Consider the following 26,744-nt stretch of genomic DNA (forward strand, 5'->3'; position numbering starts at 1 on the left):
TTTCAACAATGCATTTATTAGTGAGGAAACGGAAGCATGAAGAGGTCAGATATTTTGGCCAAGGTCTCAATGCTAGAAGTAGCAGGGCTGGAACTTAAGCACAGGTCTGTCCAGCTCTAGAACTGGACTGTTAACCCTTCTGTTACTGAGTCAGTTGTCCTTCTGTCTGGTAGGAATTAACTGGTACCGGGCAAGGAGGATTCGGAAAACACATTATCCCCAAGGGATATGCTCCTGGAGGGCACAAGGGACCCTGCGCTACCTGGAATTCAGGCTTTTGTGTTGCAAGAACATGGGGACAGCACTGCACAGCAGACCAGGGGACCAATTTCTCCCCAGCCTTTATGGAGCACAGTGAGTGATGCACACATGAAGCCATTTTTTCTTTTAAATAACTGCTATATTTTTTTTTCTCGATAACTGATCTCATGTCAGCTGTCCCCCTGTACTGCTATGGACAGTGTTCAAGCAGTACTGGCTGCATAAACACTCGCTACTGTGTTCTTCCACATGAAGGCACTTGATGCTTTCAAACTATTTCCATGAATAAGGGGTGTGCGTATATGTATCTTTGCATTCTCACTACCCCAAGCATTTCCATGGGAAGCTCCTGGCTTTCCAGGGCCATGTCTGCCCCACACAGTAGGGACAGGCAGTGCTTACCTATCATGGGCTGCAACAGCCCCTCTGCGATCTTAATGAGCTGCTGGTAGATCTGAATGGAAAGGTCACTCAGCACCTGGCGGTATTCAGTGAGGTCAAAATTCTTCAGACAGTGCTCATTCTGCTTGGCGGTGTTCTGAGTCATGAAGCCCTGCGGAGGGAAAGCAGAGGAAAACCTCAGACCACTGAGGTTCCATGATCTGCTAGGCTTAGCAGGGCTTCTGGGCACCTGGTTACTCTCACAGTATGGATTTGATGTCCTATAAAGCTGTCATTCACTTGACACTTCAGTGATGGCCCCGATTTGATGACAATGTGAAAGCTTAGCATGATAGAGAAGCTGGAACTGCTTAACTAAAAAGGCCTAAATCATTTACTCCTGTCCCTGAGGTGAGAGGCGATTTTCTTAAGGTAGCAAAACTCAGACTGGTAGCTGTGCTAAGGAAAGAAGAACCCACACGTTCTGCCAATATACCTAAAATCCAAGTGGATACAGCCCATAAAAGAGTGTGGCCCGGGTCAATCTGTATGTTAATAGAGGAAATGGCTCAGCACTTTGTGGTCCGGGTCAGTCTGTATGTTAATAAAGGAAATGGCTTAGCACTTTGTCCTCCAAGACAAAATAATATGTACGTTTGAAAAGTTGCTGCTATCCAGAGGACTCAACATGACCACTGCCCCCTCTATTTTCAGGCAAAAAGGAACCAATAGGCAAAAATACCAGTGTTTCCTTCCAAAAGGGCGACCAGCCTCAGCAGAGGGTCTTGTCACATCACAAAGCATTTCTTAATAAAAACAGGTGTAAGAGATGATAAATTTGAATAGCTAAGACATAGCAAATGAATTAAAGATAAGCTTTAAAAATTGTTGCACTGTATAGGTTTATATTACGTGCTGCCCTTGAGAAGGGGAGAAAGGAAAGGTGAGTGGGTGGTCAGAGGCAGGAGAGGATCACGGAATCAACTGTAGCTAGAAACATGCGTTTGGACCTCAGCCATCAGTTTGTATGAATGTGGCTGCAGCGTGCCTGGAGGTGGACATCCTGGTGTCTGGCTTGGGAGAGGGACCCAAGTCTCATAAAGGGTCTTATCTAGGGCTACCTCCGAAAGTCAAGGTCACAGAGGCCTCCCTGGAGAGTCCCGGGGGGCTCCTGGCTGCCTTCCTGCTTCTAGCAGGTAAGTAACAAGGCACACCTGAAGTCCCAGAGGCCTTTCACCCTCTCCCTTGGGGAGACGACCCACATTTGGACAAAGCAGGGTGCCTTCCATGACCGATACTGCCCCTGTTCTGAGGGTGCACTGATGTGGAAGCACTGAGGTAGTGTGAGGACCTGACTGCTTAAGGATTGGGGCACTCAGGGCTGGCTGGTCTCAGCACTCACCTCATCCCCACTGTACTGCTTCAGGCAGTGGAGGAGACGGCAGGTGTTGGATAACCAGAAGGATGTCATCTCAAAGTCGTCATTGTGCTTCTGTGGAGAGGAAAAGACAACCCGGCTCTGAGCAGTGATGGCCACCAGGTGAGATGCTTACTTGGTACCTCTCCTTCTGGGTTTCCCTTTCTCATCCAGCACCCCCAGCAGACCTGTGATGGGTAGGCACTTGCCTGTCACAAAGAGGACCCCCACTGCCAAGAGGTTGCATTACTGTCCCTCCACTATCTGGGATGGGAAGCAAACCCTGCCCCTGGAGACAGGAGACCTTCAGGCTGAACATACAAGCCAAGTGACACAAAGCTTCATGCTAGCAGCCCTGGGCCCTAATAGCGCAGGCAGGTCGTGAACCAGCAGTAATCCGCCCCTGAGAGATAGTGTGCAATCCTCGCTAGCCAGCCCTCCCGGGGCTCCCTGGAAGCTAAGCAGGGAGCAGCTGGAGAACTACCCGCTTTCTGCCATTCCTGAGCCTCTTTCTCCCTCTATGGAGGTGCCTGGGTATTCCAGGTACACAGGTAAGCTGCTTCTGTGCTTACATCGTTTACCTGCAGAGCTGGAGGCTTTGTAGAGAAGCAGTGGGGAGGTATTGGCCACGGGGGCCTGGGACACGCACCTTCAGGACTCTCTTGATGCCATTGATGGTGGACGTGAGCAGGGAGTGCACCTTGACGTCGTCGTTGATGTAGTCGGCGTGCCTGAGGCACATGTAGAGGATGTAGGCTGGGAGGCAGGGCACCGTGCCTGCCAGCGCCTGGGGCTTCAGCTCTGACAGACAGAGAGCAGGGCATTTGCAGCTGAGACCCATGCCGTTGAGAGTGAATATAACGAATATAAATATTTTATTCTTTACCTGTAGCTCATCTCAGAATAGACGTGGGGGGAGGTGGAGAACTGGTTAAAACCCCAAACAACACATTCCTGGTTGCACCAAGACAGGTTCCCACACAACTCAGTCAGCGCTCTGAGTCAGAGTTGGCCAGAGACTGCTGAACACTGGATTCCCCCGCATTCCCGACGGTGGCCACAGGGGCCTCAGCAGCAAGGGTGCTAGGGCTGGGCAGACGGCAATAACCTCTAGCACATTTGGCCGTGGCTGGGAAACTTACTTCCCGGGCAGAGTGCTAGCAGATGAGTGGCTTCATTCCCCTCCACCTGTTCCTTTCATTGTGCCCTGGCAGAACCTGAAGGGGCTTGTGACTTTCCCTGTGAATCCCCTGCCAGGGAGAAGTGACCAGAGGGCAGCCCGGTGGCAAGAGCCCAGAGGCGGCGGAAACGACAAGGTCAGCAGGGCACCTGCCCTGTCCGCGCGTTCATTCTCATCCCTCCCACCTGTACCTGCCGCCCTTCCCAGGCTTCATGCACCAACTCCAGGCTGGGAGTGGCCGGTGGGAGAGGCCACCTGCCCCCCACCTACAGGCAGCCCAGGGGCTGGGGAGGGAAGAGACTGTTAGGCCTGCACGGCTGCGGTCACATTGCCTCCCAGCACATCCTGTTCTCGCCAGTCACACATGCTGGCACGCGGCTGACATTTGGGCACTTCACAGGCTCAACAGAGAGTCAGCCCTGGCTCTAATTAGAATGCCAGGAACGTCCAGAAAAACGTGTATTTTAGGGCCCAGATGTCTGACCAGTGCACAGATTGCAGACAGCCTGTCCTTCCCTGAAATTTTCTGCTGTGATGTGAGCCAGGTAGCCCGGCGACTGGCTTGTCCGCCCAGATAGACGTTACAACCACGGGACAAGGGCTGGGCTCGCCATTTCTCAGAGAGCCCAGCCCTGGCCGTCGTTGGGATGGGGTTCTGCAGGGAGGTGAGTGGCGCTGTGCAGCTAGCTTAGCAGGGAGGGCCGTGCCTGGGGCACTTATCTGCAGACACGGGCAGTTTCATTTTTTCACTCTGACGCCATGAGCTCAAAGGTTCATTCCCTGCTGCATTGGAACAAGAGGCAGCCTGTTTAAGGGAATTTAAGATGATTTATGTCACATCAGTTGAGCAACTGTAGGGGAATTAACCCCTATAAAATAAAGCAGAAGTCACACCCTATACTTCCTGTGGCTCTCAGCACAGGGCTAAAGCTGGCAGGATGGACCTTCACAAACTTCACGCTCTGTAAAATAACGTTGGCTCTTACCTGAATTTCTGCCAAAGCTACCACTTCAAATCCCTCAGATCTGAGAAGGGTGTGGCTTTAGTTTGTTCCCCTCTGTCACATTCTGCCGCACCCTGATGCCCCGTTACTGCTGTGAGGATGGGGAGGGGGTCGTGGGGCAGCACAGCTCCTCTCCACTAGGATGCTGCCCTGAATTAGACACAGCGGGAAGCTGGGCATCTCGAAGCCAGAGGGGCCTCTGGCTGTACTACGGGCAGGGCAGGCTCCAGGCTGGTGAGGAGAGCAGCTCCCGAGAGCCCCGCCAGCGGCCTGCACAGACCTCCGCACAGGAGCACCTGTGAAGCTGACAGTAACACAGCTCTGCAGCCTGAGTGGGGTAGGGAGGGGCGTCATGCGCGGGGATGGGGAGGTCCTGACCTGTCACCAGGTTCCGGATGAGGAGGGCCTCGTCCTCCTTGTGGTACTCCAGCATGCCCTCAAAGTCCTTCTCTTTCCGCTGGACGGTGACCTGCCTGTTGAGCTCGTGGCGCTTCCTCTCACTTTGGGCCAAGGCCTGCACCGCTGGGAAGGAGAGACATGGCGGAGCGTGAATGAAGCCCTTCAGGTCCCGGCCTGGGGCAGGGCTGTCTCAGGACCACCGTTCTGGGTTTTCTGAGTTCCCACACTCCAAGTGTGACCTCAGCAAGGAAGCCCCAGAAAGATTAAAAATAGAGGAATGAGAAGAAGTCCGAACATGCAGGACACAGAGTGTGGGGACTGAGGGCCCGGGCCCCATGAGAGCAGCGCGTGAGCATAAAAATGACTGAACAAGTAACAGAAAACCTGTGGGCTCAGGCTGTGACAACAGCGAGAGGCAGCGCTGGAGCCCTGGGGGAGAGGTACCCAGGTGCTGACGAGGCCAAGAGAGGGCCGTAGGTGGTGGTCAGAGTCATAGTAGGAGTCACAGGAGAGGGATCCAGACCTCAGCCAGACTCCAGGCCAGAGCTGGACTCACAGACCTGACCTTTCTCCTCCTGACTAACGGCAGCCGGGGTGAGGCCCCTGTGGCGGGGGGCTCTGTGCTCTGCTGGCCTCCCCCACGCCCCCGAGGCTGCACTCGCAGGCCCACACACTCTACCTTCCAGGTCCTGGACTTTCTTCATGTAAATCTTCAGCTGTTTTTTGAGCTTCTTTTCATTCTTTTCTAGCTTTTCTACCAGCTCTTTCAGGTCCTGAAAGCCAAAGGAATGGTAAGAACAGACTGAAACTCCTCCGCCCTAGAGAGCCAGGGTAAAATCTCATGGCTCAGCGTGAAGGTCACTGAGAAGGGCTGGACTCTGACCATGGCTGACCTGCCGCACACACCTGCTGCCCCTGCTCTGGACCCGGGAACAGGACATAGGTCAGAGTTCCTGTTCTCAGTCAGGATGCTGTCAGCGCCTCCTGGCTCTGCTGGCTGCCTCTTTCAACCCCAAGGTTCTCTAGGCCAATGCCTTCCTCCCAAGCCAGCCTGGGGTTGCTCAGGTGGGCAGACAGTACCCTGGGAAGTGCGGGTGGAGGGGCGGGCAGAGCCAGCAGACCAGGGAGCTAACCTGGGGCCGGGAAGTGAATGGTTCTCCCCTCCCACCCTGTGGCCGGCCACCAAGACCATGAGTGATGTGTCTCAAAAAACATCTACGTGACAATTTCTTAAAGTTGGCCTGCAGATGGAGTCAGCCAAAAAGGCTCAGCCCCGGGGCTGCTGCAGTGGCATGTGCCACACCTAGTTATTGTCAAAGACTTCCGCTCTCTAGGGTAATAAAAAAAGTTGTCAAAGTGAGGTGCCTATAAACTCAGGTGAGACAGTGAACCCTCCAGCATGTCCCCCATGGCCACCTTCACCTGGCAGAAGACAGCCTTTCCATAAAGCCACCTGCTGACGCGTGAGCCTGAGGGGAGCCAGGATGAGGCCCTGCGTGTGTGCGTCCCATCTGGGGCCCGCTTCCTTCCTTGGGAGGAGAGGCTGGGGCCCCTGAGGCTACAGGGAAGCGCTCCCAGACTGGAAGCTCTGCAGGGGTGTGGGCCTGTGGGGGTGTGTGTGTGGGGGAATTCCTCACTCCTGCCCTCCCTCAGCTTAAGCTCCACCTCAGCCTCCCCTGCAGTTCTCACCATCTGTAATGTCACAGCTCCCAATAACTTGGTTTCACTTTCCATGGTTTGTTACTGATGGTCAAATGTAATCTGAAAATACTGTGTTCAACATTTTGAGAGAAGAATAATTATAATGCGCTGAATACTATGCTAAACATTAAAGTATAACTGCTCTGCGTCTATTGTTATCTCTCACCATTTCTAATGTGTACATGAAGCTTTATAACAGGCGTGCATGTCGAGGAAAGACGATACAGCAAGCGTACCATCTGCAGTTTTAGGCATCCTCTGGGTGTCTTGGAATGCACCCCTCTAAGGGGGGGCTACTGTGTTTCTTAGCCCCATGCATAAGCGTGTGGTCAGAGGTACTCTCCTCTTCCATCTCTGGCACCCGCAGGCTCTGCTGGCCATGGGCGGCGCCTCCCAATCCCCCTCCCAGCAACAGAGGGCACTTGCCCGCTGAAACTGGGCCTAGCCCCGGGGTTGCTTTGATCAACAGACCCTGGCCGAGGCATCCTTGGGCTGCCACTGGATCCGGGTCTTCAGAGACCGCCCGCTCCACATTCCCCCTTTAGGAACAGCGCCAAGTGGGGCAGCTTGGGGTCCCCAGTGAATGGTGGGAGTGGGCGGATGGCCACAGAGCATAGGGTGAGGAGCCACGCCCGGGAACCCATGACCCTCTTGGTGGGGTGGCAGTGATGCAGCTAGGCTTGGAGCTCGGTTAGGCAGTAGCAGGTAACGGAGCTGGCGCCCTCAGCCCTTGCTGACGAGGTTTCTACTTAGCCCCTGCGGGGGGCCTGTCCGACTGGCAAAAGGCACTTCCCCTGACCTCGTTTCTGGAGCGTGACTGCCCAGAGGCTGGGCCCAGTGGCCAGCCTACTCACCAGGTTCTCGTTGGTCAGCCGGGAGAGCTCCTGCTGCACGCCGAACTCCACCTGGGCCTCCGGGGACAGCAGCAGCGTCTGGCAGAAGGTCTGTTGCTGCCTGTCCAGCTCCTCCCTCAGCGCCTCCACCTGGGCCTGGAGCCGCTGTACCTCCTCCTCATGCTCGCGGCTCTGGGCCTGCAGCTGGGCCTCCAGCAACCTGCAGCAGGGGAGGAGGGCAGGTGACTGTGGGGCTCTGGTCAGGGCCCCAGGAAGGGGCCACATGCGGACATGCGCCGGGGAGCAGCCAAGCACGCGCAGCAGCAGCCAGCGCACAGACCCGCCGGAGGGGTACCGGGGGCCAGCGGGAGGCCTGTCCTCGCGGGGACCAGCTGGGCCCAACGCGGTGCCCCCTTCCTCGGTCTTGGGCGGTCTGCTGATTTGGGGCTGAGAGATTATCTCCAGGTAAGAATGTCTGCTGTGAAATTTCTCACGGCATCTTTAACGTAACAGCATCCACATCGACCCCAAAGCCCCCAGGGATGTCTGAGAAGACAAACCCTGGTGCACTGCGCACGGCGTGTCACACACACATTTTCTTAGCAGATGCGCCACAAACTTCAGAAAGGTAACATGATAGTCCCCTTCTTTTTTTTTTTATCTTTTTATCCCCCGCCCCTCTTAATATCCAATCTTGTCTCTAATTGTCCCCACCGTGGCTAATGGTAAATGAAAAAGGCGGAAGGTTTAAGATCAGCCGGTGTCGCCACAGGGAGCAGAGAACCCCAGCAAAGATCCGGAGGAGGTCGGGGAGAAATCTCAAGACGCTCTGAGTGCAGGCAGGGCACCCACCATCTGAGAGAAGCCAGGGGTGGCAGAGCTGCTGAGGCTCACGCCAGTGTGGCAGGCACCATCTCCTTGGACTGGTACCTGGGTCAGGACCCTGCTGATTCGGTGCTATGGACCTCACACCTGGGGGCAACAAGCCTGGAGAGCCCTGCCCCAGAGACGGCAGGCGGCGCGGGGTGGGAGGTCCAGGCTTCCTCGCGTGGTCGGCCTCGTGGGACGGGCACCCCAGTCTCTCTGGGTGCACGTGAAGACCGACCAGGGCGGGCACCGGCAGGAAGTGGGAGTGCCTGCGCACAGCTGCTCGAACCCCGAGCCCCGGCCGCCCTGGAGGCAGGGAACTGAAGAGGCGCCCGCGGGCCAGCGGAGGTGTGAGACGGAGCCCACGCCCCAGCTCCCACAGGGAAGCACTGCCCATGAAGATGGGGCGCAATGCTCGGCTCCCACGGACTATGAGGGCCCAGAGAGGGACGGCTGATCCCCGAGCAGGCAGGCGGCATCTCTCAAGGCAGGCGCAGCAGCATGAGGACTGTGGGGGAGATCTGGGAACGAAATCCGCATTTTAGCAGCCGCACAACGGTCACGATCCCATCCAGGCCTGGCTACGATACCCCACCGTCGTCCGAAGTTATACACGAGAACAGAGATGCCTGGGCAAGGGACACTGCGGGACAGTTCCCAGTGAGTGCCGCACGCTCACTGCCCACATCTTTATTTCCACACAGACCCTGGTCACTTAACCCTGGTCACTTAGCCCTGAGCTCTGTGCCAGCTCCAAGAATGCCACCAACCATCTGCTGGGGGCAGGGGCACATCATCCTGCAGGCAAGAAAACGGGCGGAGGGGCGTCAAAGCCCACAGCCAGCAGCAGAGCTGGTTCTAGAAGCCAAGTCTGATGTATCGGCCCATGCTTGGTGCCATTCATCACTGTCATGCATTAGCCACATCCAGTCTGCTGAGAGGGAGCCCCGAGGGCCCCCCACTCCAATAAAACAAACTTCCGGGCGGGGCAGGAGCCCCTCTCACCGAACACCAGCCTTGAGAACAACAGAAGCCGCAGCTAACGCCCATCCTGTGCCTACGGTAGGCCAGCCCAGTGCCAGTGCCCATTCCATGACCCCCGAGGCAGGTCCTGTTCTGACTTCCATCCTGCCAGCAATGGGAGGGCACAGGCATCTTGCTTACAGATCACGGGGGCACATTTGAACTTGGAGCCTGGAGACACGTCACCTGGCAGACTGACTTTTGCAAGGGAGAGATGCTCTTGTTGCTGTGACAGGAGAATTTCGGAGGTGGCGTGTGAGAGCAGGCACTCCACCACCTGGCGCCGTGAGCTGGGGTGGCCCGCTCTGCACTGCGCTGAGCCTTCTCCTTTAGGACACAAGCCTGGAGAGCACTGTCCCCATCTTTTGTGGGGGCTCAAGTGAGCAACACTATGCCACAGACCTGCAGAAGCACACAGCAGGGCCCAGGCAGCGCTGTCAGTGTGCTGTGCTGTACGTGAGCCCGACCACCATGCCCAGCTGCTCGCCCAGACCGGAAGGTCACTGGCTTATGGGTTCAGGCTCGGGCAGCCATGGAGCCAGGCTCCAACCCTGGGTCCTCAAGTTCCTGAGACCCTCAAAGCTTCAGTGTCCTCACCCATGATGGTTCCAGGGGGCCATCAAATGTTAGCACCTTGACCCAACAGGCAGCCTTCCCGACATCACCCACACAACCTGGACACCAGTGGCAGGTGGGTGACCCGAGGGGCTGCCCGCCAGCACCCCGCTGTGAGCACTACCCGGGCCCTGGCCTCCACGCCAGCTGAAAAACAAGCGTAGACAAGAGCAGGCAGAACAGACAAAGCAGACACAAGGAGAAAGACACATGTTTGACCTGGCAACTTGCTTTAGGCCTTGGTAGGCCAAGCCGAGTTCTCCATCTTCATTCAAATATCCCCAGTCCTCAGTCTTGCTAGAAATAAAGGACAGGAAAAAAAAAAGTGTCGAGAAAAGAGGAGACAGTGTCCAGGAAAGGAAGGTGAATCCGGCCACGGTTTGAAAACGAGGGAAAAGCCCAAGAACCAGCCTCCTCGCCTGCCGCCAGCACCCATGCCCACAAGCCCCTCCCCGGGCTGCTGGCAGCGAGGCGCCTGCCGCACCGTGTGGCCTCCGCAGGCCTTCCCGGGACCAGTGCTGGACGGCAGCGGGCAGCCAGGTGAGGACGGGGCCATCTGTTTAGTCAGCTCTTCGCGGCTGAGCTCCTTGTTACCACTCTGGGGCACCAAGTACTCACTGGCCTTGATTCCACCCTCGCCGCAGTCTTGCATGAAGAAAACCCGACCCAACAGGCAGCCTCCCCGACACTACCCACACAACCTGGACACCAGTGGCAGGTGGGTGGCCCGAGGGGCTGCCCAACAGCACCCCGCTGTGAGCCCTACCCGGGCCCTGGCCTCCACGCCAGCTGAAAGACGAGCGTAGACATGTTACCGAAGACTGTGCTACGTGGTCTGAGAATCAACCTGCTGCCCGGACTTGGGGCCGGCACATTACCCGGTTTATTCAGCTTGGATGGCGGGAGGCCCGGCGCCGTCCCCTGGAAGCTCTTGCCCTCGCCTCTTGTCCGGTGTTTGTCTGCGGTCTGCAGGGCCACTTTAGAGATCAGGTGTGTGCCCCGAGCTCCTGGCGCACACTACCACACCTGGCACTGCCCTGGACACTCAGGAGACCCTCAAGGCCAGTTGGCTGGATCCGAGCTTTCCGGGAACAATGAGGCTGTAGGAGCAGCAGCCCCTCCACCTGCTCTCGGGGGGGCAGATACCCAGCCCAGGGGTGTCAGCGGCCCTCCAGCCACTGTACTCCTGTCAGCTCTTGTGTGGGGTCCAGGGAGGGACACTCCTACTTAGGGCCCCCAGCTCAGCCCTTGAACAGGAGCCTGAGCCCCAGCCCCTGGGGGCCTCTCACGGGCCTGTGCTGGGGCAAAGCAGGTCCCATCAGAGAGCCAGGTCCGACTCTGGAAAGCTTCAAGGAGAGGAGGGAGGGAGGGAACGGGGTGCATCTCTGGGGCTACCGCGGACTGCACAGCTTGCTCTTCCAGCTGAACAGTGGGGGGGGGGGCAGCTGCCAACCAGTTTATTCTAGTGATCGCTCCTGTGCGACGCCTGCCCCCAAAGCCCTGCCCCCAAAGCGTGCAGTGCCCCGACCCGGGCCTGGCCCCCCAGATCCTGCCTTTGGTTGTAGGCTTTCTGCTGTCCCCTCCCATGCTCAGCACATCACTGTCCTGTGGCATTTATCTGGAATCCCAGAGTCAGCTAGGCTGTGTTGCGGGAGAGTTGATGGCTTAGCACCTTTCTCTTCTCAGCCTCGAACCTGCATTTAACACTGAGCAGCCGCGGCACTGCTGTGGCCCTTCCTGGTGGGGTGGGAGAGGGCATCCGGGGCACAGGCCCTCAGGGATCCTGTACCCCTGCCCCGAGGAGGGCCAGCAACATGGAGGGCAGTTGCCTGATGTGATACCTGTGGTCTGGCCGTGACTGAATGCTCTTCCCCTACCTCACACTGGTGGCCCCCCAGACCCCACGGGGGCTGCTGGTTCTCTCAGAGGCTCACCCCACTCCTGTAGTTCTCATGATGGCAGATCCCCCAAATCCTACCAAGGCCTCCAGGGTCGGGGGTATGGTTGGGGTGTAAGTGCATTAATCCCCCTACTCAGAGGGAAACACAGATTCTTAGTTCTGTGACATGCCAGCCATTATGGACAAAAAGAACCGCATAGGCCAGCGAGCTAAATTAAAACATTAAAAACCAGTCTACCAGCTCCAGGCCGCACCCCACTCCCAGCCAAAGAACCAAACCCGATCAGTTTTTCAGCTCTAGCTCAAGACCTAAGGGGCAAAGCCAGGGAGGGGCACCACCTGGCGGTGTGAGATGGAAAACCCAAACTGTGCAGCTCACGGGAATTAATTTTGTAAAATACAAGTGCTTGATGTCAATCAACAAACCAACAAATACCCACGGAGAAGCTCCTGGGCGCGCGCGTCTGTGCCTACTCCTGAAGAGGCCACAGGCGCACACAGGTGAGCAGCAGGCGGCCTGTGCCTGCAGGGGCAGCAGCGCCCGGCAGAGGGCGCGCTGGAGCACCGCGTCCAGGAGGAGCCCGCCAGACCCCTCCTGCGCCCTGGGCCTGTTGCTTCAGGCTCTGCGTGAAAGGGCAAGCTGACCCATCTGAATGGTTTCCCCTAGATCTCTAATTACAGCACCTTTTAACTGTAAAGGCAGCGCACCAGAAAAGGCCTGGCTCCCCCCACCACCCCACACACAGCCTGCCTCTGAAACCTTCGCTAGCAGAAGTGGCCTAAGGTGAAGGAGCAGTCAGCATGAATGTACGGGGAAACTTTTGAGCGTTGTGGGTCCCCCAAATAACCTGCCCAATCACCCCAAATAACACATAAAACCTAAACTAACACTGCACATAGTAATGGCGGGAAGGAGAAATCAATGCACAGAGAACACCAAGGAGTCCCCGGGCCAGGGCCGGGGCCACCTCGCTGCTGGGGTGAGCGCCCCGTGAGAGCCGCTGCCAAGCCGCCCTGACGCTGGCCTTGGTCTTCGCCCTTTGCTGTAAGAGCAGACACGCTCTGGGTTTCTCCCAAGGGGACTGCAACTGAGATGGAAAAATGCACACACACACACACACACACACAAAATGTAAAACTAATAATAAAAAAAGCAGACGCTCTGGATTTCTTTTGGGGACTGAGAGCAGGTGTAGGTCTGTGTAAAAGTAGACGATGTGATATAAAACTTTGAAAATCGGGATATTTGCGCTGACTTCTCTGAGGAGATGGGGGAATTAAGGCTCAACAATCCCCTGCTGTGGCTTAGGAACAGGCTGTGCGCCCTCCTCCCCCAGAACAGAAACAGACACAGGGTCCTGCCAGCTCCAGCACCCACAGTTTTGTCCTCCCAGCTGCGAGACCAGCACGTTCCCATCTTTCAGAAGCTCGCTTTGTGCTCTGTGGGTGTTCTTGCTGCTTTACCTCAACTACTCACCTGCCCGGGACCTTACCTGGAGCCTCAGCTACCCCAACATATAAATGAGGCTCACTTGGAGCCACAGACCTGGCCCCACGGAGTGACCTGCTTGCAGGCGAATTGCGCTCAAGGCCCTGAGGGCTGAGCCTTTCTAGGCAGGGACAGTTCCGGGCCCTGCAGGGGGTACCTCTGCTCCCACCTCTGCCACATCAAATGGGGTGTCCTGCCGCAGCTGAGGGTTTCCCAAGTGCACCCCAAGGGACCCCCACCGGCCCAGAAGCTGGCATGTGAGTAACAGTCCCAGGCTCACTGGCCCTGCCCAGCTGGCAAAAAAACTGCTCCTGTTTCTGGGACCTGCTGCAGGGACAGGGGCTGCCAGGAGGGTTCTGGGACTAAGGAAAGCTCCAGCCACTCACCGAAGCCTCGCCCTGGAGCGCTGAACCTGGCGGCCACGGGCCTGGCGGGGGCTGGGGTGGATGTGAGGGGTGGTCTCTTTGCCCTCCAGAAATCCCAGCAAAATGCTGTGCCAATTTCTCGAGAAAGGACATTTCCCGAGCGCCTGCACAAACTCTCACATACACCTTAGGAAGAGCACCTCGACTGAAGGCAAGCGGAAGAGCAGACCAGCTCCCAAAGCACCCCTTTGTAGGGAGAGGCCCTGGCTGGCTAGGCTTCAGGCCGAACGCCCCGCCCAGCTGTCCCCTCCGTGGTGGGGGACTTGCCATATGGGGAGAGGGCACCCTAGGCTGTGGCAGGCGCTGGGGAACCTGTTCTTCCAGCTTGCCCACCCAGGCTGCAGCGCCTTCCTGGACTTCACTGGGTTTCACAGGCTGTTAGTTCCCTATTGTACCCCGGACTTGCTGGGAATGGAATTATTTTAAGGTATAAGAGAAGCTATTTTTATTTTATCACCATCGTTACTCCGCCTGTAAAGGAAGGCCAGGCCAGGGAACTCGCCCCTGGGAAAGCCTGCCAGCCGTCTGGATGAGCAGAGAGAGCTGGCAACAGCCAAGGTTCTGAAATCAGGTTTGCTCACCGGCCTGCCTGAGCAGAGCGCTCACCTGCTTGCTGCCGGGAGTTTGCTTTTTAAATTTAAAGATCACCAGTGCTCTTTGCCTCTTACTGTTTTACTCCTTATCTTCACTCAATGTATTTAAAATGACTTCATCTTGATTCCATTGTTAGCTGAGAGATTCAACTTCTCTCCCTCTTTTTGGGGAAAAAAAAATCCTGTCTCTTCAACCAAGGCTAGTTTTCTCCTGGCAGCTACTCAACACCCTTTACTTTCTGATCTCCCAGCCAGAGGACTAGACACAGCCCAGTGGGCAGTCAGGCCTCCAGACCTGGCCACTTACAGGCCAGCTGGGTGCCTCACAGCTCCCTCAGGAAGGGATGGATTAGTCCGGAAACCACTGCACTGAGCCTTCAGGTCATTCTGTTCAACTCTTGTCGCACTCTAGTGCCACTCACTGATGCTTTCTGGAAGTGCTAGCTGTTTAGAAAAATGTTTGGAGGTCAACATTCCATTAGCTGAGGTCCCAGAAAGGAAACCAGGAAACCACCAGTCACACCGTTTCTGCCCAGAGGCAAGAGGGCGAGATAAACGTTACACCCTGACACACCTGTTTTACGCAGACTGACTCAGACTCACACAGTGTTTCTGTCACCTGCAGACTGACTCACTGCAGTGTCTGTCACCCAAGAGGCGGCTACAACTTGTCCCCAACACACAGATAAGGAAACGGAGGCACCGAGTGGCTGCGAAGGTTACCGACAGAGTCCACATTCTCTACCTCTCGGCTCTCCCATCTTGGACTGCTACTCTTACCTACATCCTGGGGCCTGGCTCCCTGTCAGCCACTTTCTCTCTGGGAACTGCTGCGTGGACAGGGACCGCAAGAAGGGTTCCCGATGCCTTAGTCCTGGGTGGTTGGACCTTAGTCCAAGTTCCAACAAATTAAACTGCAGGGAAATCTCCCTTGGCCTCTACAGAGCCTATGCTGGATCCCATTCCTCTGAGAGCAGGGGACGGGCCCTGGCTTGAGTGAGGACAGTGTGTGCTGGCAGGCAGCAGGAGTAGCTGGGCCCTCCATGCTGGCCACCCTCTCACCACAGGTCACTCAGCCGGCTCTCTCTATCCTGTCTCTGATCAGCCCTCCAGGGCAGCTTCCTCCCAGAGTTTGTCAGAGGATCTGGGTTCTCGATGCCCCGGGGATGTTCTCTCAGAGTTTGCTGGAGCCAAAAGAGGGATTCCTGAGGGTGTGGGACTAATTGAATCTGTTCCTGCGCTTGCCACCAGAACAGAGAAGGCCCTTGTGCAGGGCGACAGTGAGCACGAGGCCTTCACAGCTCAGGGCCCCTTCGCCAGTGCCTGCCCAGGTACAGCCATGGCCAGGTGGGACTTACCTATTTGTCTGGCAGACCCCGTGGTAGGCCTCAATAGCATCTTCCTGATCTACATGCTTTTCACTGTTTGGCCAACTTGTTCTGGCATTAATGCTTGGCTCCTAAGATTACACAAAAACAAACAAAAAACAACTCTGGTTATACGAACAATTGCCAGAAAATGGCCTTACATATATAGAGAGGCATAAAGACTAAGGACCAGGAAGACCTCAAGCAGCAGAAATTATCCCCAGGCAGGTGTGACTTTAAAAATGTCACAGTGGACTATGGTGATGGCACACGCGTGATTTGGTGTTGGGAATTACAACTGAGTTGGAAAAAGGCACAAAATGATGTAAAAATAAACTATAAAGTGTAATATATATAAATTTTGATTTAAATCTAAAAAAAAAGTCACAGTGGAATAGACATTAATGACAAGTACTGGCTGTGGCAGGCACCGAGTGGAATGGTGGAGGGCAGGTGGAAGGCACCCCAGTTCCAGGGGATGTGACTAAAGTCTACCGTCAGCGCTGAACCATCCACACTCAGGACCCAAGAGCTCTTGGAGCTCACTGTGACGCAGGTAGCCCTGCTCTGTAATCTCTCTCAGATAGTGAAAACATCAGGAACAAAAGCTAAGCTGGAGGGCAGAAGCTCCACCTCAGAAACAAGGTAAAAGGTAAGGCATGAGGTGACAAATGGAATCAAAGGGCTGTCTAGGCTGAGGCCCTTGTCTCTAACACTGCACCTTATTCCTTTTGAATGTGTCCGTACTGAGAAGCTGCAGAAGATTCTAGAAATTTCAGTAAAGTGTTCCATCAAAGGTGATGTTGAAAAGGCAGTGAGCACCCTGCTTTGCCTTTCGAGGAGAGAGAAGGGCAAAAGACTCTCCTCTCAGAGGTTTAAGCCCTTAAACGTGGCTAAAGACGTCTAAGAAACACGCCAGCTCTCACTATCAAGCGCCGCCCCAGAACCAGCCCAACCGCGGCGGCCATCTTGTTACCGTGCTCTTGCCGGCCAGTCGACGCTGGTCAGCGCTGACAATCTGGGTCCTCAGGATGAGCACCTCCTCTTTGCGAACCTCAAGCTCCTCACTGGCCAGCTTGAGTTGGTTCAGCAGCAGGCTGTAGCTGTCTGAGGAGCTGTGGGTAGAGTTGTTCTGCGTGGCTTGGTCGGCCACGGCTTTCCTCAGCTCGTTCAGGTCATTCTTGAGCTTCTTGTTCTCTGACTCCAGCTCTTGCCTCTGGAAGACAGTCCGATCAACACATCCCATTACTCGCTGGGTCTCGGGCCCTCTGCTCTGTCTTCCTGGGCAGCGAGGTGCCACTTTCCCTTTTTAATAATGACATACACAGCCAAAGTTCTGACTGGACTCACCAGCCATCAAAGCCAGGGTCTGGATTTGAACTCCCAACCCCCGTGGCTGCTGTGAGTCAGTGGCGTTCATGTTTCCAAGTGCTTGTGCTATGAAACCCTTCCTTGTGGAAACGCCAGGCCACCCATCCCCACCCGTGGGCCATTTCTGGGAGAATCAGAACCACTAGCAGAGATGGTGAGTGTGTGGAGAGAAGGGTGGCCCCAGCATGAGGCAGTCTCTACTTGAGGACATCTGAGGAGCGCAGAAGCCTAGACAAGGTCAGGAGTTGGGGGTCCACTCGGTGCCCACTGGTTCTCCTGCTGTGAGAAGGGAGCCACCCCCCGAGAGAGCCAGCACCTTCTGGCACAAGAGCACTGTGGGTACAGACAGGAGCACAAGTCCTTATCCTGGCCGGGGGAGTAACTGTGCTGGGACCTCAGCTCTCAGGTGTGGGTCGAAGGGTGAGACCTGATGGTGGCTAAAGCCACAGCTGACTCAGTCAAGCTCGAAGATGGGTAATTCCACCCACACTGAGGTCAGGTCAGGTTTCACGAGGAAATCCAGGGCCAGCATCCTCACAAACCTGGATGACAGCACAGCTCAAAGGCAGGTGCCCGAGCTGTGCGAGCCTGGAGAAGACTGAGCCCTCACTGCCCTGGTCCCGGGCTGGGCCCGCTGGGCAGGAACTCACTACGGGAGGCAGAGTGGAGGGGAGGAGCTTTGAACCAAGTTTAAGAAGGGAGTCCCAGAGCCAGGCTTGCTGACACCCGGCGACCGTGGTTCTTGGAAACCAGCGGGCAGTGGAATCCCTGGGAAGGAGGCTGAGGAAGCCGAGCTGGGCTCCACCCCAGGATTCTGCAACTGCAGGTCTGGGATGAGGACTAGGAATGTGCATTTCACGCATGTTTCCAGGGATGCTGCTGGCCCCCAACCAGGCTCGGGGACCACTGGCCTGGACTGTCTGCCAGGTCCAGGACAGGGGTTGGGCTGACGCCCAAGCAACCCACAAGCTTACAGCTCCTGTCCCTCGCCCCGGGCTCAGCCTCCCAGGAAAGGCGGCTGCGATGGGCATGAGGAAGGCACAGGCCCCCACACGACCAGAGACGCCCCCCCCCCCTTTGGAGGTTTTCACAGCTTCTGAACGTCACAGAGGAAGATAAGGCTAATCAATCAATCATTAAGGAAGAAACCCCCAACACCGCCTCTATCACCAGCGCAACCCTCGTTGTTCAAGGCCAGAGGAATGATTGAGGGCATTCTCGTGCGTGAGGCAACAGCCTCCAGAGTTCCCGTAAGTGGGACCAGAGTAACTGACCCCAGCAGTGAGACTCTGAGAGCGGGAGCAGGGCAGCGGTGCTCTGTCCCTCACTGGGCACTTCTTCCCACTGCTGGAAAACCAGCCCTGGGGCCCTCATGGCCCCATCTGCCCCCTCACCACCTCCTGCCAGGCCAGCACGGGGTCACTCCAGGCCAATTATTTTCCAAAGTGGTTTTATTCCACTGGCCACATTTTACCTGAGCTGAAACTCGCATCAGACAGGTAACACACCTGACAGCACAGATTTTTGTCTCTGGCTCAGAGTGTCTAAAAGATTCCAGAGAGGAGTATCTTTTGTTATCCATAAGAAGCCCCCTTCAGTCATACCTGAGTCAGGGATGAGCAGGTAATTCTTGGAACATGTCAACCATCAGCCCTGGAAACACCTGATTTGTCCCCCAGGTAGACGGATGTGTGGGTACCTGAGACTCTGTGACTGGCGTCTGAAGTGGGGGCCATCTTGTGAGACTGAGCCCCTAACCAGTGGGGTCAGCGTGAAATCTGGATAGTTTGTGCCCAAACTGAACTAACTGGCAGGAATCCAGCTGGTATTCTCAGAGAGCAGGGGGTTGCTTACGTGGAAAACCTGAATATTTTGTGCCGGAAGTATTGTGACTAGAGGGAAGCGTTTCTTTTGGCATCTTACAGTTCCTCCTGGTAAACACATTTCCTTCAGGTAAACACATTTCCTTCATTTCAAAGATGAAGAAACTGAAACTACTACTAACTAGTAGCCCACAGCTGAGGGCCGCTTTCTGGACGCCCAGCTTCGTCCGTCGTCTGTGCCCCGAAGGGTGAGAACACAGGCAGCCTGTCCCCAGGAGTCTTACCTTCAGGCTGTTGTAGGCGAGAGCCTCGTCCTGGTCCAGGCCTGCCTCATTCTTCAGCTGCTCCTCCTGCGCACAGAGAGGGAAGTGAGGCAGACACTCCGCCGAGGGCTCTCCTGCCACAATCAAACCCTGCTGTATCCTCCCTCCACCAGCCCATCTCTTTCCCACCTTCACGGCACAGTTCCGGGCCCCATCAAGTTCTCCAGGACAAACGCCCTCCTGGGTGGCTACCCTCACCCCCTGCCTAACTTCACTCCTAGGGTCCCTCAGACACTTGCACATATGTGCAAGTTGGAATATGTAGAACATGGTGTTGGGGTTAAATTTGCCCAAGGAAACACTGTGGTCCTAACCCCCAGGACTTGCGAATGTCCTGATTTGCAAATAGGGTCTTTGCAGACAGAGTTTTGTGAAAAGGTGATCAAGGGGGGGCTATCAAGAAGACACAGACCCTCTGAGGCAGACAAGGCGGGGCACACACGGACGCAGGCCACGTGCAGACAGGGCAGGGGTGGCCGACCCTGCAGTCAGGACCGCCCAGGGTCGCCAGCATCAGAAAAACACGCCCTCCCCGGAGCACTGAGGAGCCCTTGGCCCCATCAACACCTTAATTCTTGGCTTCTGGTCTCTAGAGAGAATAAACTTCTGTTGTCCGAGGCCATCTAGCAATGGCCCTTCGTTTCTGCAGCCCTCGGAAGTACTGTGAGACTTCAGGATGGATTAATGAAGTTAATTATAATAATTATGTGCTCATGAAGGAGGCTGGCTGCTACGTAACGATGGCGCAATCATTAAGCGGCTAACGACCCGCTCCAGTTCACTTGGGTGCGTGTGTGCCTGTCTTCCCAACCAGGTCACTAAGCGCATGGCGGAGAAGCTGCTTCCTCCGCGTCACTGGACAGCAGGCAGCAGGACAGCTGCTCCCCATCATGGAGCAAAAAGCCGTGTGACAGCACAACCGCAGCGTCACTGGACGGGATGGCTGCACCCAGCACAGCAGGCCCTGCAGCCCCACGGGGAGCGAGGTGAGGGGGGAGGTGGGCCTGGCCGGCCTGCTCGCCCTGAAGTCAGAGCCTGAATGAAGGCAGGCTGCAGGGCACTGCTTACTCTAATTGTGGCAGCGACTGGCCTTGAATTATCCCGAGAAGGGACAGAAACGGCCCTGTCAACGGTCAACAAAAGGTGATCTCGGGCCACAGGTGATCTTGCTCCCTCTGAGCAAGACGCCGGCAGTACACATCACGCCGTCTGCAGTGCCAGCGGGCTTCGGTGCATCTTTCCCGGCTTCGAGGGCCCCTTCCCGAGTAAGGGCCACTGTGGTGCTGCATCATTTGCAGCCCTGCAACCCGGGGAACAAAGAGCTCTCCAGGTGCCAGTCTCTGCTCTGCTCCCACTGCGGCAGGGGCTGTAACTGTGCAGGCCAGGTCTTAATCTGCTGTCACCGGGAAAGCCCAGGGCTTGCACCCACGTAGCGTGGGTTTGCTGCTCAAACATAGATAACTGAATGCTTTAGCTGTTGAGAAATGGAGATCATCTACTCAAGTCCAAAGAGGGGTGAGTACTAAGATGCGGCGGCAAGCTTGGCGTCCGCGCAGTCAGCCTTGGTGGCCGGGCGGGGCCTTGGGTAAGGGAGCAGGCAGACAGAAGGCAAATACACGAGCAGTCTGGCTGGCCATCGCCAAGGCCCTGCCCTCAGGTGGACCCCTCACCCCACACGAGGGTGCAGACCCCAGGCATCTCTCTCCAGAACAAAGGCCCAGGTGGCTCAGGACCAAGGGCAGATCCAATCTCTGAAAGCTGGGGTTCAGGATGCTGTTGAGAGAATCCATGTTCCCCCCTGCCCCTCACTAAACTCCATCAGAAAAGGGTCACTGTCCCTGAACAGAGAATCCACAGACACTTCAGTGGGGGCTGGGCCAAGTCTGGCTCTGTGATTTCTGCTTTTCATATCTGGTATCAGACAAACAGAACTCCTCATGCCAGCACTCAAGGGGGCTCTGACATGTCTGGGTGGGGGCCCGGGGAGTCAGGGTCTCGGCGGGGCCGGGGGTGGCACGGCCCCATGTCCACCACACAGCTTTTCCTCGACTTGATTTGTGTTCCCCTGTCAGGGCGGCTCCCCTTCTAACTGAAAGGGTCACTCATAAACCTGCCCCTTCCACACCATTCTGAATCTAATCCCCGGAGAGTTAAATCCACCAGCAAGATTTACCTCCCCCCTTTTGCTCAGGAAGAAATCCAGCAATTTACCAGCAGTACAGGTCAGGTCTGTCTCGCATTCGATTGGAAAGGGAAGTCAGTGCAGTGTAGCGAAGGAGGCAGGGCTAGGAATGGGGAGCAGGAGGGCTCCCCTCACTCCCATCAAGGCCCACCACAGGCCATTCAGGCCCGAGAACAGACCAGAGGGCTTCGACCGTGATGCAGCTGCTTGTGATCGGGCCCATGTCGGAGTCAGCCTGTCTCCCACCGGAAGCAGCCCTTGTTCTCCCCGGGAAGAAGCAAGAGAATCTTCCCTCCTACTGCTCTTCAGTGCTCAGCACCAAGCTGCTTGTACCCAGCCTGTCCATCTTCCTTCCTTTTCATTTGTGTTCTGTGTCCTCCTGAACTAGAACATACATTCCTTGGTGGCTGGGGATTCCTCTTGCATTTTCATCTCCTCTTTGAACACCTCTGCATAAGCACTCTGCACACACCCTGGGAGCCTGGTGCCAGCAAGGGCTGAGGGCAGCACAGGTGCCCAGCAGGCCCAGAGATACGGTGTCATGTCTGGGGACACAATCTGCCTTAAAGACTCAAGATGCTGATGATGATCTGGACTGAGGCCGGGCACGGTCTTGGGAAAGAAGGGTGAACAGTGGCAACTTGGTCTCCCTTGACCTTACGGGGTTAAACACAAGCCCCTGGCAGTTTCTGGGTCTCAACAGGCAACCCATTTTCTCTACTCTGGCTTCTGCTGCATCACCTACACTTGAGAAGCACACACACCCTGCTTCTCTCTGCAAGTGGTGACGATGCAGTAGGCACCCCCTTTAGCCAGGGGGAACCCTTTTCTCTGGGGGCACTGGACAGCTGACACCATCTGGACATCCAGAGAAGAGTCAGTACGACACGAACTCCAAACGAGCATGTGTTTCTCCTGTGGAGCCCTGCAGAATCCCTGGGGTCCTGCCCTGCACGGGAGCTCTGGAGGAAGGGAGCCAGACCATTTTCTGACCCCAGCACTTGGAGGGTGCTGCTCGTGCCTGCTGACCCTCCACGCACCTGGCCTTTCTTGCTGTCCTGCTGCTCTCTCTTCTCCAGCTGCACCTGCAGCTTCTTCCGCTCCTGTTCAAGCTCCCGCACTCTTTTCTGCAGCTTCAGGAAGACCGTCATGTCCATGGCCGCCTTCTCCAGGCTGATTTCCTACACAGAGATTTCCAAATCATCAATGCTGTCGGGAATGACTCAGTTCAATCAGCCACCTGCCTCCTCTCCTTCGAAATGGCATCCACGCCCCTGGAACAGAGCCAGGGCCAGCCAACCATCATTCCTCACATTCTAGTGAGTGCTCTGGCCTCATTTTCCTCCTAGATCACATCCGTGTCTCACCCATTTGTATTTCCCCCATGTGGGTCACTTCAGGTGACCGATCATATATTCCAGGAACAAATGGATAAAGGCACAGCCATTTTATCTGGAAGGTGAAAGACTCCACTTCTGGAAAATGGTCTCATACCAGAGAAATTGTAAAACACAGGACATAACACTTCCTGACAGAGAATCACCTTGGTAACTGCTCACTGGAAATGTGCTCCTGAAGCAGAGCCAGCCCCTGCCCTGCCCAGGCTGATCTCCCAGCAGCTCTTACAGCATCGGTTCCCAGGCAACCCCCTCCCTTAAATTCTGCCTTGGCTGGCCCTCCAGGCCACGTGTGTGACATGTGAGTGGATATGAACAAATGTGAGCCGGCGTGAACATTCTCCACGTGGATTCTTAAAGCGCCTGCCAGAACATCTGAGGGACGTAATTGGTTCGAGCAGCACTCAGTGACAGCTCCGCATTAGCCAGCACTCTGCTAGCTATTCTGGCAACACCAGGACCCAGCCACTGGCTTCCTTGAAAACATAAATGGAGCGAGGGAAGTGCTTCTGCCTGCACGAAACAGGCACCTATCCGACCTGGGAGCCATCTAGATTTACGGCTGACAGAGCCTTGGACCCAGACTTAGGAGACCACGATAGTAAAACTGAGGCCCCTAGGCTCACGTGACCAAATGCTTACTACCACGTGCACAGTGCAGGAGCAAAGTGCACGCAAGCCGAGCCAGAGCCCGGCTCCGTCCCGAGGCCTCCTTGTCTACCTGTCAGCTCTCTCTCCACTGGCTGGCAGCCTCTCTTTTCCTCCATGGCACTTCCCTCCCCGCACCGCTCCCTCCTGTAATACAGGCACATCACAGACTTCTTCCCGCTCCACCATCACAGCTGCATGAGGGCGCTGCCACGGCTGTTTAAGTGCCCACCAGCGCTGGCACCCACATGTGCTCAAAGCACATTTCTCCCTTGCCATCTCTCCTCCATGTCTCTGCTCACATGCTCAAGCTGTTATGTGCTTGTGATTTTCTTTCCAAACGCCAGAGGAAAACTGTGTGCCTGTGTCCCTCTGCAAAACCACAACCGGATGACGTTCACGGTGTGGTGCATTCTTTACTGACGTCAGAGGCCACTACTGATACAGATACTGTCAGCAAATATTCATTGGTCCAAACAGTCCAAATTTTTTGCTGCTGTTCTTTGATTCTTATCTAGCTAAGTCAAGATGGAACTTCTCTTGTGGATTTACGGCTGTTACCAGATGCAGTAGGACACCAAATGAGGAAGGGACATTTTAAATATGACCATTTAGTGACTTGGCTGTGCCTTCGTAAGTTAGCCGTTTCCCCTCCGGCAGAGCCTCCATTTGCCAGGAGGAATCTAAGTTCCTCCTTCCTTTCTGGACAGTGCGTGGGTGAACAATTGTGTACTGCTTTGCACAGAAAATGTGCGACACTCGAGATTGTTTCTGGCGTCCACCGGAGTGTCCAGGGCGCAGCTGTCAAGAACATGCCCTGGGCACTTTTGCCGCCACCCCTGGGGCACACCACAGTCACCCCCCCCTTGCCCCTCAGCGCAGACAGCAGCCAGGAGCCGCCCCACTCACCTCCACCTGCTGGAGGGCATCCTCTGTGTCTCCGACCTCAGACGTGGAGACGGAGGGATAATTGGAGTCAGACTCTAAGCTGCTTTGGTTTGAGGGGTTCCGCCTATGGCCTGGGGCTTGCTGTTCAGGGAGAAGAATGCGAAAACTCGTAAAAATTCATGTTAATAAGAATTCTTACTGGGTCCTGCCTGGTGATGCAAGGGTTGAAGCACAGCAGTATGAAGCTAGCCACAGTCACTGCAGGGCGAGTTGGATCCCTGGCCCTGGAGGTGACCCACATGGCGCTGCAGACCTCTCCTGACCTGCCTGCTGCTCCCCTCAGCAGTGTACTTCCTCAGTCGGCCTGTTCTGCTCCCCACTCTGACTCTGGTGAGTCCTCTTGCCCCTATACCTCTGGTCTGTACCCCAGTACTTGTGTGCATAAATAAATACACCTGTAAAAAATTATTACTTTTCAAAGAGTAGCAGGCCCCACCCAGAGTTGGTTTTCTGCCTCATTTGTCTATAAGAATAGGTATTGCTGTTTCCCACGGAGGCTCAGTAGAACCAGTCCCAGAAAAGTTCACGCATGGGTCTAACAGCCCACACCCAATGAGCCCACGAAACCGCAGCAAGGCTCGCCGCCCCCCGTCTCAGTGAGGCGCAAATTCCTAACAGTTAGGCCAATGTCTTGAGCAAAGTCCTGGGGAAACAACTGGAGTCCCTGGTCTCTCCTGAAATCACACAAAGGCGTCTAGTCCTTGACTCGCTGCAGAAAAGCGTGCTGAGAAGCTGCCCCTCGGGGCCTCTATCCGACCCGCACGCCGGCAGATTCTGCTTAGGAAACAGCAAGCACATGACCAACACTGGAGACTGTTCCCTCCTCGCAGCGGATCAGATTTGGTGTGAAACTGATCTCGGTAGGAAGATTTTAGGTTTTTATGTATGTTCCTAGTTAGCTTCTCTTCCGTTTTCTATGCAATTAACTTAATATGGCTTGCATATTCACTTCTGGAGGGACAGTTTATATGGAGTAAAGAACATAAAGACAAATCCCAAAGCATAAAACTTCTTCTAAGAATACTGCATTTCGTCGATGATCAGGAGAGGCCATCAGACCCTTGGGGGCTTCTTGGCAGCTTGTGCTAACGAGGCTGAGCGCAGAAGCCCTCCATATCAATATTGTCGCGACACAGGGATTTTCCCAGAACAGGAAGCAAGGAGGATGGCGTATGCACTCGGGTGGAATTTTCCTCAAACTCCTAATAGATCTTTCTAAGACCCCAAAGCAGGGAATGAGCTTTTCATGAGAATGAATCACCAGGCCCCGATACTTCCTCATGGGGCAACTATCCACACGGCTGGCTGCAAAGCACCTTGGACAGCGGGGTGGGGGTGCTGAGTGAGAGAGGGGGCGCAGGTGCTGCACAGGATGGACAGTGGGAAGCCAGCCAAGGGGAGGTGTGGTGCGGGGGGGGGGGACAGAAGCCCCCCTCCTTGCCTTCATGATGGTTAGCTCATCCCGAAGGTTGTCGTATCTCTGCTCCAGCCGTGAATACTCCTTCACTAGGTTCTGGTACCGGGAACGCTCCTCCTCCAGCTCTTTCTTCATCAGGAGATTCTCCTTGACAGCGCTCTGGGCAGACTCACCTAGAACGCAAGCAAGCAGGCTGCACTCTCCCTATTCTCCCTGCAGGCTTCGACTCCAGCCTGCCGATGACTCCTGGTCACGGCTGCCGGCAAGCTGGGCTCTTGCTCAGCTGCCTCACCTACCATGGGGCAAGAGGAAGCTGTCATGGTGGCCTAGGTACTTGGAGGGTTCGGGGAAGCCCCCATGCTCTTGCAGACGCTGGGGGAGGGGTAGGCAGACGGCAAGCGTGACGACGCCCTCCCTGGAGCAACGTGCCAGCCCCTCTGCCACCTGCCCCAGGAACTGCTCACAGAGTTCCTGGAAGAGCCCAGGGCTGGGTCCAGTTCCTTCCCTCTTCCCAGTCTTGCAGGTTTTGATTGTTCAAGGAGAGTAAAGGAAATTTTAGGAGATAAGGCCAAAGGTTTAGATTGGGAGAAAGAGGGAAGACATATACATAACATGAATGGATTCCACCCCTCCTAAAAATAAGCTCATTACCCATAGCAATGCAAAGAAAAAGTGACTATACACAGTCTAATTTCCAGCAAGAGTTCACACTGGGTGCCTCTGTGGACTCGGGAGGTTCATTCTCTCACGATAGAAGAGGAAGGTGCGGATGTGGGAAGGCGAGGGGGTTTGCTGACGCCACAGCGAGCCAGGTGAGAATGGGGTCGGGCCCCCACTGTTCTTCCTAAGTCAAGTACAACATGGGGGGGGTGACAGCAGCTGAGGGGCTGGTGGGCGCTTGAAGGAGGTGGCCTTAGACCAGAACATGAACCCCTCTTCTGCCAACATGAACAGACGACCCACGCGTAGGAAACATCCCGGCATGCATGTGGATGCTGATGATACAGTGGAGGCAGTATCACTGACCGCTCCTCAGTGCACACCGTGGGCCGGCCCAGCCTGTCATGCCAGGGTCTGACGCCTCACAGGAGCCCCCAGACTGGACTGTCCACCGTGCGGGTGGAGAGGTAACAGGGGTCCCTAGGAAAACGGGAAGCTCAGGTTCCCTGCCCCACACAGA

General features: G+C 55.7%; 1 protein-coding gene across 1 annotated transcript in view; it reads right to left on the bottom strand.

Annotated features, from left to right (window-relative positions):
• The window catches only part of MYO5B (myosin VB), a 132,691-nt gene that overhangs the window by 7,419 nt on the left and 98,528 nt on the right, over positions 1-26,744 (bottom strand). Inside the window, exons 21-33 of the mRNA XM_012725752.1 lie at positions 25,589-25,737; positions 24,109-24,228; positions 22,195-22,335; positions 18,934-18,999; positions 16,432-16,671; positions 15,447-15,547; positions 9,901-9,978; positions 7,198-7,396; positions 5,322-5,415; positions 4,622-4,765; positions 2,709-2,860; positions 2,045-2,134; positions 664-814 (exon numbers count right to left, since the gene is read on the bottom strand). Of these exons, the coding sequence (XP_012581206.1) occupies positions 664-814; positions 2,045-2,134; positions 2,709-2,860; positions 4,622-4,765; positions 5,322-5,415; positions 7,198-7,396; positions 9,901-9,978; positions 15,447-15,547; positions 16,432-16,671; positions 18,934-18,999; positions 22,195-22,335; positions 24,109-24,228; positions 25,589-25,737 (1,725 nt within the window). The remainder of the gene's footprint in view (positions 1-663; positions 815-2,044; positions 2,135-2,708; positions 2,861-4,621; positions 4,766-5,321; positions 5,416-7,197; positions 7,397-9,900; positions 9,979-15,446; positions 15,548-16,431; positions 16,672-18,933; positions 19,000-22,194; positions 22,336-24,108; positions 24,229-25,588; positions 25,738-26,744) is intronic.

Source organism: Condylura cristata, unplaced genomic scaffold (assembly GCF_000260355.1).
Source record: "Condylura cristata isolate star-nosed mole 26May11 unplaced genomic scaffold, ConCri1.0 scaffold00016, whole genome shotgun sequence".
NCBI classification, from domain to species: Eukaryota; Metazoa; Chordata; class Mammalia; order Eulipotyphla; family Talpidae; genus Condylura; species Condylura cristata.